General features: G+C 39.9%; 1 protein-coding gene across 1 annotated transcript in view; it reads right to left on the reverse strand.

Annotated features, from left to right (window-relative positions):
- TRMT112 (tRNA methyltransferase activator subunit 11-2) overlaps window positions 1–16122 on the reverse strand; it is a 40797-nt gene continuing 24675 nt past the window's right edge. Inside the window, exons 3-4 of the mRNA XM_053720049.1 lie at window positions 551–643; window positions 1–466 (exon numbers count right to left, since the gene is read on the reverse strand). Coding sequence (XP_053576024.1) covers window positions 365–466; window positions 551–643 — 195 coding nt within the window. The 3' untranslated portion in view covers window positions 1–364. The remainder of the gene's footprint in view (window positions 467–550; window positions 644–16122) is intronic.

Here is a 16122-nt window from a genome sequence, read left to right on the forward strand (position 1 = left end):
TTTTTTTGTTCTCTTGCTGTCCTTTATTGAAAAGAATACAGGATAGGCTCAGGAGTAATACTGCTCTACTGGGAGCTAGCTGCTGATTGGTGGCTGCACACGTCCCTTGTCATTGCCTCACCCAATGTGTTCAGCTAGCTCCCAGTAGTGCATTTAACCCAATTGCATCGGTAACGCACATTTATATTTAAGCAATAGTGTACAACACATCAGAGCATTTATTTTTGTGCTTTAATACAGATTACCCCCTTTTTATACCTGTACTGTAATAGACTTCTCAGAGGACCAACCAAAAACATTTATTGAAAACAAACAGTATACAGGGATATGTAACAATATATACAGATGGAAGGAACGGTGCTTGTTAAGATTCCTCCTCATTAATCAGCATATTTGGGATCCCTCTGGTTATGGGGAATTCTGTCCCAGATTCTGGGCACTTCAGAGCTCCTTCAATGACTTCAACCTATGGAAGAAAACCAAAAAAGTGAAAAAAAAAAACAAAAAACTATAGATCTTCTCTTTTATCTCCCAGATCCGGTCTTCTTACCTCTAACAGAACATGATGAACCTTCTTTAAGAAGTCTTCATTGTCCTCATACCCAGTCTGCAGCTCCCGGGGCAAATCAGATGAATGGCCCAGCTGTGGAGATATAGAGAAGACATCTCACTTGGGGTTTGAGTCATCAATCATTCTCCGCAGCTCTCCTTTGGAGAGGCGCACCTGTGCGCCCATATTTATCATAAAAGTAGTTTTTTCTTTGCGCTTTTCCATAGGAGAGCTGAGAACTAAAGATACATTTCCCTAGTCTGATTAGTATCTGCGCCTTATTTATCACTGAAAATAAGCAACTATTCTCTATGTCACTCATATACAAGACAAAAATATTTATACAGCCTTCCTAGTAGCTTTGTTAACGCCCCTCTTCAACAAACTGTACTGTAAGAAAATAGAACAAAAATACTAGAGAGAGCCTAAAGGACATACATTACTGCCCTTTAAAGAAAGGGAAAAATACAGCAGACAGGATATGTATGTTTTATAACTCAATTTATTGCAAAAATTGCTACTTCAAATCAGGTTAGGCTCACAGAGCTTTAATAAAATAAAATCAATATTAGACAAATAGGAACAAGGATGCATGATAAACTTCACAGAAAAAGCCGAAACCCACTGTCCTACATGTTTGTAAAGTCCTCTGAAACCAGAGAGCGACCGCAGCCAAAGCTGCACTCAAGGTCAAATTACTCACACGGTCACAAGAAGGTTATTGTCGCTTGTAAGCTAATCCAGAGGTAAACCTCTTGGGTCAGAATAGACCGAACGATCTCCATGCCATTTCCCTTCTCTCTCCCGGACCATGCAGGTTGGATGGTGTGATGTGGAATGTGGGAGATCTTTGCTCACTCGTCTGTGATTGGTCCAAACCACAAAGGTTATTTCTCATAGGCTGTCAGCATATACAGCTGGTACATGTACGCTTTTCAAAACATACATGCCTCCTCCAAAAGTGAAGTTACATAGACATTCGGCTACTCCAGAGATGCACTCCAACAGGGGCTAGTCCAAAACAAGATCCACTTCGCAGTAACACCGCTGCAGGGTGTCACACAGGTGATTGGACAATTCTCCCAAATGGCTGCTACAACCTGGAAAGCCTAGATTTCAAGAGTTCCCATATGCGTCCTTAGAGAATCACACTGGTGATAACCATCTCTCACCAGCATTAGGGTAACACACAAGTACAAGAGTTCCCCCTATGAGTCCTTAGAGAATCACACTGGTGATAACCATCTCTCACCAGCATTAGGGTAACACACAAGTACAAGAGTTCCCCCTATGAGTCCTTAGAGAATCACACTGCTGATAACCATCTCTCACCAGCATTAGGGTAACACACAAGTACAAGAGTTCCCATATGCGTCCTTAGAGAATCACACTGGTGATAACCATCTCTCACCAGCATTAGGGTAACACACAAGTACAAGAGTTCCCATATGCGTCCTTAGAGAATCACACTGGTGATAACCATCTCTCACCAGCATTAGGGTAACACACAAGTACAAGAGTTCCCATATGTGTTAGAGAATCACACTGGTGATAACCATCTCTCACCAGCATTAGGGTAACACACAAGTACAAGAGTTCCCATATGCGTCCTTAGAGAATCACACTGGTGATAACCATCTCCCACCAGCATTAGGGTAACACACAAGTACAAGAGTTCCCATATGCGTCCTTAGAGAATCACACTGGTGATAACCATCTCTCACCAGCATTAGGGTAACACACAAGTACAAGAGTTCCCATATGCATCCTTAGAGAATCACACTGGTGATAACCATCTCTCACCAGCATTAGGGTAACACACAAGTACAAGAGTTCCCATATGTGTCCTTAGAGAATCACACTGGTGATAACCATCTCTCACCAGCATTAGGGTAACACACAAGAGTTCCCATATGCATCCTTAGAGAATCACACTGGTGATAACCATCTCTCACCAGCATTAGGGTTACACACAAGTACAAGAGTTCCCATATGCATCCTTAGAGAATCACACTGGTGATAACCATCTCTCACCAGCATTAGGGTAACACACAAGTACAAGAGTTCCCATATGTGTCCTTAGAGAATCACACTGGTGATAACCATCTCTCACCAGCATTAGGGTAACACACAAGAGTTCCCATATGCATCCTTAGAGAATCACACTGGTGATAACCATCTCTCACCAGCATTAGGGTAACACACAAGAGTTCCCATATGTGTTAGAGAATCACACTGGTGATAACCATCTCTCACCGGCATTAGGGTAACACACAAGTACAAGAGTTCCCATATGTGTTAGAGAATCACACTGGTGATAATCATCTCTCACCAGCATTAGGGTAACACACAAGTACAAGAGTTCCCATATGTGTCCTTAGAGAATCACACTGGTGATAACCATCTCTCACCAGCATTAGGGTAACACACAAGTACAAGAGTTCTCCTATGTGTCCTTAGAGAATCACACTGGTGATAACCATCTCTCACCAGCATTAGGGTAACACACAAGTACAAGAGTTCCCCTATGCGTCCTTAGAGAATCACACTGGTGATAACCATCTCTCACCAGCATTAGGGTAACACACAACTACAAGAGTTCCCCTATGCGTCCTTAGAGAATCACACTGGTGATAACCATTTCTCACCAGCATTAGGGTAACTCACAAGTACAAGAGTTCCCGGGACGAGTTCCGTTGTGGGTGGAGACTAATGGCAGCATGTCTCATGTCGGCGTTTAGATCGACTGCTAAACAACGCACCCAACTTGCTTGCTCCATAGCCCCAGATTGCTGTGGTATTGAGGGGCCCTGGCAAGTGTGATCTTGCCGAAGGAGGAACTCTTTAAAGGCCAAATTGGCCAGCGGTTCTTACCGCACTCTTTTATCCTACTGTTTGGATCCAGCACGAAAGTACCTGTAAGTGTGAGATTCCGAGGCCTACCCTGGTTGTAGCACCTCAGGACACCTCAGGACATACATTGCTCCCACCCAGATAACCTGGGGCTGCTTTCGACCTAGACGTTAACCTGGGGGCAGTTAATCTACTTACCGGAACAGAGCGGAACCTAACGCCTGCAGCCCAAGTGGTCTTCTGCCGGAGTGGAGGTGGGCAGAGGCCGGAGGGTTGGCGGAGAGATCTACAGCTAGCTTCCGCGAGTGAAGCGCCGGAAGGTGGTCCTTAGCCCGCAGTTGCTCAGTGGGGAAACCTCTGCCGAAGACCAGACCTGGAGAACAGTGCCGGGTGCTGAGAGCCGGCGGCGCCCGGATTGGAGACCCTGGACCTGCTCCCGTTTATTACGGATACCAATACTCCAGCAGCAAGAGACGTCCAGGGATAGGGCCAGTGACCGGGCAAGTTATCGTCAGCTAGTCCCACTATAAGTACTGAGAGGACCGGTACTGCTCCGAAAGTTCTAAAACGGATGATCGTTACCGCAAGTATACTTTATAACTGTTAAGCCCTCAGTAAGAGACCTTTTTTTTTCTCGCTGTACACAGCATTTCTGGTAATAAGTATCACTTTCTGATGTGAGAACATTTAACAAAGCAAACTGTTCAAGCCATAAAATTACCAGTGTTGATATATCACCGCCATGTCTGGCCAGTTGGTCGTTAATTGAAAACAGAAGAGAAGAAAAAGGAACTGTAATAGGGACTTTGTGATAATAAAACGTCTCTTGGAGAGATAATGTTAATTTAAACAAGAGTATAATCTATAGTGATAAGATATAACATTCTCTTCCTTACTGGGTGTCACTATTCAGTTGTCTGATAATGTATTTAATGTGAGTTGGAACATATTCTAGATAAAATGTTACATAGGTTATCCAACCCAGAAATATTCAAGCACCTGGCCTAATACTGGCCCAACGAAAGTTATAGGATGTGTTTGGCCTAAGTGATTACTCTGCAATTAAAGTAAGGGAGTCAGACATACCATATACTCTATGCAAGGGTGCACTAAATTGTTAGTATATTTACTGTGTATCCAGTGTCCTTTTTGCTTGTATTATTGTACATAAACCAGACTATGTATGTAAGGTGGGTTGAAAAGTTTACCTGATAAAGCGTTATTTAGACGCTTTAGTTCAGTTCAGTTTAGTTAAAACGCTATTTAGACGCTTTAGTTTAGAAATGTTAACATATTCAGCCTAATGCAGGTTTTATAAAAAATCTCAGGAACTGCCTGGCTTAAATGGTTTAACTATAGTCAGTAGGGGAGACAGATAAACTCCTACATTGTGTAAGGTTTCACTAAAATTGCTATTATATGTATTGCACATTCACTGTATAGACATAGTTATAAGCTAAAAAGTAAAAGTAGGAATAGAGGCGCCAATGGTGCAGGTAAATGGTGGTACAGGTATCACTAATAGCCCAGTGTACACAGGGTACTCACATTTATGGAAGGCACTCACTTGTACCTATAGAGACAGGCTGGATTTTAGCAGCAATCCAGCTAGCTGATCCAGGGTGAGCTGGCTGGTTCGTGGGTGTGTAGAGTGTTGGTACTCACTCAAAGAATATAATTGGTACATCAGGAATACATGCGACGCGTTTCTCAGTTAAAAACTGTTTCCTCAGGCATGTTTTTACACAGATATTTACTCCTTATATAGGGCTATGCTACTAAACAACACCCACAGCCCACCCCCAACAATTGACATGACACAGACCAATCGGTGTCCCTCATTCAAAATGTTTCCACCCCTGGGGTGATATGAGCACCTAAATACTTGGAGAGGGATGTATTTACTTGTAAAATATATAGACGCCCTTGCTGCTTCTTACATTTTGTATATATGTGTGTAAATATTTCGTAGTGGCATGGTATTTTAGTGGCCGATATTTGATGGTAACTAATGTTCGTCAATACTGTGTTCTAATTGGATGTCCCAGCCGTCAATCATCATGTATTAGTCGGACCTGTGCTACTTGCTTCTGATTCGTCTGTTTAGCCGTCAATACTGTGTTCTAATTGGATGTCCCAGCCATCAATCATCCTGTATTAGTCGAACCTGTGCTACTCGCTTATGATTCGTCTATGTAGCCGTCAGTCAGAGATTCTGGTCACTTGTTGCTAGTAAGTGTAGTATCCAATGGATAGGCTAATTTCAGGCGTGCCCCCATTTTGCTGGCCTTAATAGTACACTACAGTGTGCGCCCATCGAGGGAATCTTATTGGTTACTGCGTAATGTTTGTAACCGGTGTATCCCATTGGTTCTAATGCAAGTTGTTGTATTGAACAGGGATCATTATTGGTCAGCGGGTAATGTCAACAAAGAGCCCTATTGGTCAGCGGGTAATGTCAACAAAGAGCCCTATTGGTTAGTGCCCTGGAAAATGATATTGTTAGATCTGTGAATGGATCTGAATATATATAAATACAAATAGAGTGAATAATCTAATGATCAACGTTATTTAAGCAGTGATCGTATAAATAAATGGCGCAATAAATTTGCTAAAGTTAAGATAATTTAATAAGTGATAAGTGTGTGAAAGATAAGAAGAAAAGACAAAGTAAAAATATTTTTTGGCACATTATTTGTGCATCCATAACATCGATGAATGCCGATGGCTGTAATTGAGGTATAAGTGATGCGTGAACCTCATAATCATATATGTATAGTCACCATTTAATATTAATTTTCCAGTTATTGTAGTGGTTACTGGAATAATGAAGGAAATTATTACAGTCTACTGACTTGAAGTAAGTAGAAGTGCAAACAGTACCATTGGGCCCCCACGAAAGCAATAGATCCAAAAATTCTATTGTTTGTATCTGTATATTGGATGTGAAGTCTATACCCATAGTGTTGTTATTTAAGAAGTTTACAAATTCTTGCGCTTCTCCAATAGAGCCTTCAAAAATGAATAATAGATCATCTATGTAACGGCCATAGAACACCAGATTGCCCCTCCACTTTGTATTGTAGATGTAAGTTTCTTCGAAAATCCCCATAAAGAGATTGGCAAAGCTAGGGGCAAATCTGGTGCCCATGGCCGTTCCCTTAGTCTGTAAGTAAAACTGATCCAAAAATTGAAAGTAGTTATGTTTAAGTATAAAATCTATCAAAGTAATAAGATATTCTTTTTGTTTATCAGGCATGTATATGTCTCTATTCAAAAAAATCGAGGTCGTTTTTAACCCCCATTCATGCGAGATATTGGAATATAAGGCTCCTACATCGCAGGATAGCCATATATAATTGTTTTTATACTGTATATTTACAACCAGTTTTTCCACCTTGCTGTAGGGGAGATCGCCCGAGATAGGGGGTCATCTCGGTAGACTTAGAGCCCTCAGACCCACAGATTTGACACCTGAGATATTTGGTGTAGCCCCTGTTTAGATTGGATAAATGTATTATATTAATATACCTCATGACTCACAGACTGGATACGTGTGATCTGATAAATGTATTATATTAATATAATTTACACTTACAGTTTTTATGTTTCACTGACCAAACAATAGGCTCCTATTGGTGCACTATATTCATACAAAAATGATCACTTTCACTTACACATTATATAATTTTAATAGAACACTAGCATCTTCTTATGTAAGATTTAATTACACTAGCACAACCCACTATGGGTCTTTACATCACATAGATTCTAACCTGATTGTAGGCGTTTTATGAATTAAATGGTGACTATACATATATGATTATGAGGTTCACGCATCACTTATACCTCAATTACAGCCATCGGCATTCATCGATGTTATGGATGCACAAATAATGTGCCAAAAAATATTTTTACTTTGTCTTTTCTTCTTATCTTTCACACACTTATCACTTATTAAATTATCTTAACTTTAGCAAATTTATTGCGCCATTTATTTATACGATCACTGCTTAAATAACGTTGATCATTAGATTATTCACTCTATTTGTATTTATATATATTCAGATCCATTCACAGATCTAACAATATCATTTTCCAGGGCACTAACCAATAGGGCTCTTTGTTGACATTACCCGCTGACCAATAGGGCTCTTTGTTGACATTACCCGCTGACCAATAATGATCCCTGTTCAATACAACAACTTGCATTAGAACCAATGGGATACACCGGTTACAAACATTACGCAGTAACCAATAAGATTCCCTCGATGGGCGCACACTGTAGTGTACTATTAAGGCCAGCAAAATGGGGGCACGCCTGAAATTAGCCTATCCATTGGATACTACACTTACTAGCAACAAGTGACCAGAATCTCTGACTGACGGCTACATAGACGAATCATAAGCGAGTAGCACAGGTTCGACTAATACAGGATGATTGATGGCTGGGACATCCAATTAGAACACAGTATTGACGGCTAAACAGACGAATCAGAAGCAAGTAGCACAGGTCCGACTAATACATGATGATTGACGGCTGGGACATCCAATTAGAACACAGTATTGACGAACATTAGTTACCATCAAATATCGGCCACTAAAATACCATGCCACTACGAAATATTTACACACATATATACAAAATGTAAGAAGCAGCAAGGGCGTCTATATATTTTACAAGTAAATACATCCCTCTCCAAGTATTTAGGTGCTCATATCACCCCAGGGGTGGAAACATTTTGAATGAGGGACACCGATTGGTCTGTGTCATGTCAATTGTTGGGGGTGGGCTGTGGGTGTTGTTTAGTAGCATAGCCCTATATAAGGAGTAAATATCTGTGTAAAAACATGCCTGAGGAAACAGTTTTTAACTGAGAAACGCGTCGCATGTATTCCTGATGTACCAATTATATTCTTTGAGTGAGTACCAACACTCTACACACCCACGAACCAGCCAGCTCACCCTGGATCAGCTAGCTGGATTGCTGCTAAAATCCAGCCTGTCTCTATAGGTACAAGTGAGTGCCTTCCATAAATGTGAGTACCCTGTGTACACTGGGCTATTAGTGATACCTGTACCACCATTTACCTGCACCATTGGCGCCTCTATTCCTACTTTTACTTTTTAGATTTCCTTCCACTGGATGCTGATAGAGAGCTGCCTCCCAGTTCAGCCAGCTGGATTGCTGTTAAAACCCAGCCTGTGTCCACCGGCACAACTGAGTGCCTTCTCATATTGTGAGTACCTAGTGTTCGCACATGTTTGTTATACCAAAAAATCTCCATTGACCTGCACCATTGGCGCCTCTTTCTTGTTGCTTTTTCTTAATAGTTATAAGCTATAAGCACTTAAGTTGGAGACACAGTCATATTATAGCTACTAGGCTCGGCGCTAGTGGCAGTGTGAATTAGATAAATTTTCCCTAGGGAACTAGTCAAGTTAAGTGGTAGTACTAGTTATTTTTCCCTGAATTCACTACAAACACTCACTCTACACTCATTTTTAATCACTGTTTTATAATATAAATCTTCTAATTTCAAGATTCTTCATTCTACACTCACACCATACTCTTGTACCAGATACCCTTAGCAGGGCCACTACTGACACCTTGTTTGTTCTTACACCTTTTTTTTTTTTTTTTTTTTTTTCCCCCCACCACACACTTCCTTTTCCTTTTTTTCTTTTTGTTTTTCCTATCACACTTTTCTTGCTCTCACTTTTTTTCTCACAATATAAATGGAAAAATTTGTTACACAGACTAAAGTTAATTCCCCCAAAATGCCAGCCAAATCAAAAGATAAAAAGGCCAAGCTGGTAGACAATAGCACAGAAAGTGTAGCGGAAATCACACCCCTAACAATCGATACACAGGCCCTTATAAATCAGCTAATGGTGCTATTCACACCGCAATTTGATGCAATAAAAACAGAATTAAGTGTCATTTCATCTGACATAGGGACACTATCGTTAGAAGTAAAACAATTTGCAGTGAGACTTGCTGAAGCCGAAGACAGGATATCCACTTTAGAGGATCAAGCAAACTCACAACACATGGTCATACAAGGACATGAGGCAAAAATGAAAAGTATGCAATTGCGCCTGGAGGATCTTGAAGATCGCTCCAGGCACAATAACATCAGAATTATTGGTCTGCCGGAGTCTCCGGAATTTGAGGATCTTATGATATTTGTGTCAACCACGCTGCCACAGGCTCTGGGTATTCCCACACAAATGATACCATTGACAATTGAGAGAGTTCATAGAGTGGGACCCAGGAAGCCCACCTCTAAAGAGACCACCAGACCCAGGATGGTAATCCTCAAATTCCTGAGATTCCAGGATAAGACTGAGATCCTTAGTCACTATAAAAAGAAAAAAGAACCTATACTTTTTGGGAGCAACAGAATTATGTTATTCCAAGATTTTTCCAGTGAGACCTCAGCCAGGAGGAAAGCTATGGCTCCGTATTGCACGCAGCTTATAAATAGAGGCATTAATGCCTGGCTGAGCTATCCGGCTAAAATTATAATTAATGTAAATGGTAAGAGACAGGTCTTTAGTGAAACAGCGGAGGTAGCTGAATTTTTAAAGGAAACAGAATAATAATGGAATATCGAAATGTGTTACTCAAAATCTTAAAAGTGCTATTAAGATGTCAATGGATCTATGTTTTGTTTTTCTTCCCTTTTTTTTTTTTTTTTTCCCTTCTTCCCCCTCTCCTTCCCCCCTCTGTTTCCCTTCCACGGTTCCCCCCTCTCACGTGCCTCCAATTCTCCTTAGATTTAAGAAATGACAATGGAAATCAGGATGTTCTCCTGGAACGTGGGGGGTATTAGTTCACCAATGAAACGCAAATTGATTCTTAGAACATTAGCCCAGAGGCAGCCCGATTTGGTTTGTCTTCAAGAAACACATCTTAAGGAGTCAGAGGCAGTCAAACTCAAGATAAAATGGGTTGGAGAAGTAATCTCCACTAATGGTACTAATAAGAAATGTGGAATCGTAATATTATTACACAAACAATTAGATTACAAAATTCTAAAAACTGAGATTGATAATGAGGCCAGATATATTTTATTGCATATAATGATTAAAAATATAAAATTCACAATTTGTTGTATTTATGCTCCCAATAAATTTTCACTTGGTTTCTGGGATAATATCCAAAATAAATTGTTCCCGTATTCTGGAAGTAATTTAATTCTATGCGGTGATTTCAACATGACGCTGGATCCCTCAATAGATAGGTTCTCACGCAAAAACATAGTCAGTAATAGACATAGTGCTAAACATTTTCAGAGACTTTGTTATAAATTGAAATTAACAGATATTTGGAGATTCCAAAACCCTGACACCGCGTCTTTCACTTGTGAATCTAAAAGTCATAGGACATTCTCTAGGATTGACTTATTCCTGATCTCTCGAGTCTTTGTCGATATGGCAATCTAAGGCAATGATAGGTGAAGTCCTGATTTCGGACCATGCAATTATTGCGTTAATATTCTTATCATGCAAGGAAGACAGGAGGCAGAAACCGATATTTTGTTTCCCTCGATACCTATATTCTGACCCCAGGTTTCGGTTTTGGCTACAATCAAAATGGCTTGAATATGGTTCCAATAACAGGGAATTTGAAAATAAAGTCGAAACTTTTTGGGAGGCCTCTAAAACGGTCTTAAGAGGTGATATTATAGCCTACCTAAATATACGTAAGAAAAAGATTAAATTACGGGAGGTTACTTTGGCCGAGAGAGTAAAAAAGGCCTTTATCTTAGTGCAGAATACCCCATCACAAAACAACTGGGATAACTATTTTCTTATTAGAAAGGAAAGAGATCTCTTTCTTAAAGAACAAGTTCAAGCTGAGGAGATAAGAATAAATAGGCATTACAAAGGGCTGCATGGTTCCTCAGCTAAATATTTGGCAAAACTTACCAAAATCAGGAAGAGAAAAAATCTTATACCAGTCATCAAAGAGAACAAGACCAGATATACAGAGACGACAGATATTTGTCGGGTTTTTTCTTATTATTATCAAGAACTATATTCATCAGTCAAAATTAATCCGGATGTGCAGGAAACATTCTGGTCTAAAATTGAGGTACCCAGGATGCAGGTGGAAGAATTAACAATGTTAAATGATAATATAACTAGTCTAGAAATTAGTAAGGCCATTGATAATCTGAAATTTAATAAAGCTCCTGGTCCAGACGGATTACCGGCGGAATACTATAAATGTCTTAAAGATGATCTGGTACCAGTGCTAGAGAAACTCTTTAATGAATATTATACCCTAGATATTCCTATATCATCTTATTTTTCAATGGCTAACGTCACACTGATATTGAAAAAGGGCAAGGATCCAGAGGATCCAGGATCGTATAGGCCCATATCAGTTTTAAATTGTGACTATAAGATCTTAGCCTCAATTCTAGCCAATAGACTTTCTCTTGCTATACAGAATCTTATCCACTTAGATCAGACTGGTTTCATGGTTAAGCGGAATGCCTCTAAAAACATCCGTAAGTTAACTACGCTGATAGATTATGCATGGAATGGAGAGCAAAAACCCAGTTCAGATATCTGCAAAGACATGGCAGTTCTCACTTTGGACGCTGTCAAAGCATTCGATGCCATTGTATGGGATCACCTTTTTAATTCACTCAGACAATTTGGAATACAGGACAACTTTCTGCAATTTATCTATAAAATCTATGCGAAGCCAATCTCATTTTTACTGGTAAACGGAATGATCTCGCCCAAAATAACCTTACAGCGAGGTACAAGGCAGGGATGTCCATTGTCTCCCTTGCTGTTTAATGTAGCTTTAGAACCATTAGCGATAAGATTAAGAAATAGTTTAGCAGGGATTTCAGTGGGTTCTCTACGCCTAATTACATTACTATATGCTGATGATATTCTTGTGTTCTTAGAAAATACTCAACAATCTATCCCAATCTTGAGACAGATACTAGAGGAGTTTAGCGCATTTTCAGGATATAAAGTAAATACAGAAAAAAGTGAATTAATGTATATTGGGAATGTAGCTACAAGTTATCCTGGTAACCCGTTTAAAGTGGTAGATTCAATTAAATATTTGGGTCTAATGCTGCATAAAAATCCGAAACACTGGTACACAGATAATTATTTCTCATTATTTCAAAAAATCAAACAAGATCTGAAACTATGGACTTCTTTTCCGATATCTCTCACTGCGAGAGTAAACTTGATTAAAACCATCATATTTCCACGTCTTCTTTATCCGATACAAAACTTGCCCCTTTTTATAACAAATAGGGATCGTAGTAGTCTATATGGATCTATTTCTAAATTTATCTGGCAAAATAAAAAAGCATGCATTGCTTTAGTCAGGCTAATGCAGAAATCACGGTCTGGCGGCCTATCACTACCTGATATTAATCTTTATAACATTGCAACGATGGTAAAAATTGCTATTGACTGGCTGGCAAAAACAGATACATTCTCCTCTTCGGTACAGGAATCCTTGCTGACTTACCCTTTCGCATTATCTGCGATTCTACACTGTAAACCATGTCAATTACCTTCTAATGTTTCCTCATTAATTACTATTAAAAATATAGTTCTGGCGTGGCATAAGTTTTGTAAATCTTTGGAAATAGATTCTTCAATTTCAGAATTTCTCCCAATTAGGGGTAATCCACTTTTTCCCCCTGGCTTACGCCAGAGAACCTTTAAAAAATGGGCTGAAAAAGGGTTAAATAATATCCTTCAATTAATTGGCATAGATCAGGTAGTATTAGAAGGGGAAACTTTGTTTTCCCTTTATCAATTACCTAGATCAGATCTTTTTGCGTTCTTTCAGATACGCCACTTTATTGGGTCTCAGGTTTGGAGGTTCCCCCTTTCAGATGCATGGTCCGACATCAGAGTCTTAATACAGAAGGTGGTGGCTGGTGCCACCTCGATTTCACTAATTTATGATATTATGCTTTCCAAACAATCGCAAGGCCTCCTTAGCAAGATCAGTGATCACTGGAGTAGGTCAATCAGAGATATAGAGCCCGAGAGAATTATACAAAGTTTTCAATCTCTAGAAGATTGTAAAGTCCCCTCAACTTGGAAAGAATCGCACATGAAATTAATAAATAACTTTTATCTTCATCCAGTTAAACTGGCACGATTCTATCCATCTAGATCAGCTCAGTGCTCTAGGTGTTCATATAAGGAAGCGGACTTATTACATATGTTCTGGACTTGTCCTAAGATAAATCAGCTTTGGCTGAAAGTCTTGTATTGGTTTAATAATATACATGGTGTGACTGTTTCCCTCACGTTCCGGGATATTATCCTACTGGTTGAGCCATCGAGCACTCTTGACAGGCATTGGACTCGCTCCTTAAACACTTCAATATTAGCTGTCAGACAGAGTATTCTCAAAAAATGGAGAGCAAAAAAAGGGCCCGCACTATCTGAGATCTTGTACGCTATTCAAGATCAAATCATTTTTGAATCACATCATCTGCAGGAGGCCTCTGAAGCTAGAATTAAAAAGTTCCTATTCGGGTGGTATCCCATTATTAACTCCTACCCTAGGCCTATACAGAAGCAAATTTTAACGCCCTTTACATCCTCAGTAAGTTTTGCAGAAATGGTTATATTAAATCTCTTTCCACATTCATGGATATCCAATAGATCAGAAATTTAATTTCAATTATGGTCAGGACAAATGGGGCGCAGTGAGAGGATTCCCTTTTCCCCTTTTTGTTCTTGTTTTTTTTTTTTTTTTCTCTCTCTCTTCTCTTCTTCTTTCTTTCTTTCCATCTTTCTTTCTCTTCTTCTTTGCTCGGTTGTGGGGTTGGTTCAGCCCTGTGACCCTGTGATTATTCTTCTTTTTTGTTATTTTTGATGTAATAAAAACAGAAAAAAAACCCCAGTCCAGTGCACAAATATTACCTTAGTTGAGATGATTAATCAATGCTGAGAAAGCACACGTTTTGTTATGTTTTTACTTTATAATATGCTTTACCTTGCCCTGCGTGGCATAAAAGGTTTGATTCATGTGATTGTACACTGTACTGGATTTAAAATAAATTAAGAAAAAAAAAAAAAAAAAGAAAGAAAGAGTTCCCATATGTGTCCTTAGAGAATCACACTGGTGATAACCATCTCTCACCAGCATTAGGGTAACACACAAGTACAAGAGTTCCCATATGTGTTAGAGAATCACACTGGTGATAACCATCTCTCACCAGCATTAGGGTAACACACAAGTACAAGAGTTCCCATATGTGTCCTTAGAGAATCACACTGGTGATAACCATCTCTCACCAGCATTAGGGTAACACACAAGTACAAGAGTTCCCATATGTGTTAGAGAATCACACTGGTGATAACCATCTCTCACCAGCATTAGGGTAACACACAAGTACAAGAGTTCCCATATGCGTCCTTAGAGAATCACACTGGTGATAACCATCTCTCACCAGCATTAGGGTAACACACAAGTACAAGAGTTCCCATATGCGTCCTTAGAGAATCACACTGGTGATAACCATCTCTCACCAGCATTAGGGTAACACACAAGAGTTTCCATATGTGTTAGAGAATCACACTGGTGATAACCATCTCTCACCAGAATTTTGGTAACACACAAGTACAAGAGTTCCCATATGTGTTAGAGAATCACACTGGTGATAACCATCTCTCACCAGCATTAGGGTAACACACAAGTACAAGCGTTCCCATATGAGTCCTTAGAGAATCACACTGGTGATAACCATCTCTCACCGGCATTAGGGTAACACACAAGAGTTCCCCTATGCGTCCTTAGAGAATCACACTGGTGATAACCATCTCTCACCAGCATTAGGGTAACACACAAGTACAAGAGTTCCCATATGAGTCCTTAGAGAATCACACTGGTGATAACCATCTCTCACCAGCATTAGGGTAACTCACAAGTACAAGAGTTCCCATATGTGTCCTTAGAGAATCACACTGGTGATAACCATCTCTCACCAGCATTAGGGTAACACACAAGTACAAGAGTTCCCATATGAGTCCTTAGAGAATCACACTGGTGATAACCATCTCTCACCAGCATTAGGGTAACACACAAGTACAAGAGTTCCCATATGTGTTAGAGAATCACACTGGTGATAACCATCTCTCACCGGCATTAGGGTAACTCACAAGTACAAGAGTTCCCCTATGCGTCCTTAGAGAATCACACTGGTGATAACCATCTCTCACCAGCATTAGGGTAACACACAAGTACAGGAGTGCATCTCTGGAGTAGCCGAATGTCTATGTAACTTCACTTTTGGAGGAGGCATGTATGTTTTGAAAAGCGTACATGTGCCAGCTGTAAATGCTGACAGCCTATGAGAAACAACCTTCGTGGTTTGGACCAATCACGGACGAGTGAGCAAAGATCTACCACTCCCACGTCACACCATCCAACCTGCACGGTATGGGAGAGAGAAGGGAAATGGCATGGAGATCGTTCGGTCTATTCTGACCCAAGAGGTTTACCTCCGGATTAGCTTACAAGTGACAATAACCTTCTTGTGACTGTGTGAGTAATTTGACCTTGAGTGCAGCTTTGGCTGCGGTCTCTCTCTGGTTTCAGAGGACTTTACAAACAGTTAGGACAGTGGGTTTCGGCTTTTTCTGTGAAGTTTATCATGCATCCTTGTTCCTATTGGTCCTAATATTGATTTGATTTTATTGA

The sequence above is a fragment of the Bombina bombina genome, chromosome 7 (assembly GCF_027579735.1).
Source record: "Bombina bombina isolate aBomBom1 chromosome 7, aBomBom1.pri, whole genome shotgun sequence".
Taxonomy (NCBI): Eukaryota; Metazoa; Chordata; class Amphibia; order Anura; family Bombinatoridae; genus Bombina; species Bombina bombina.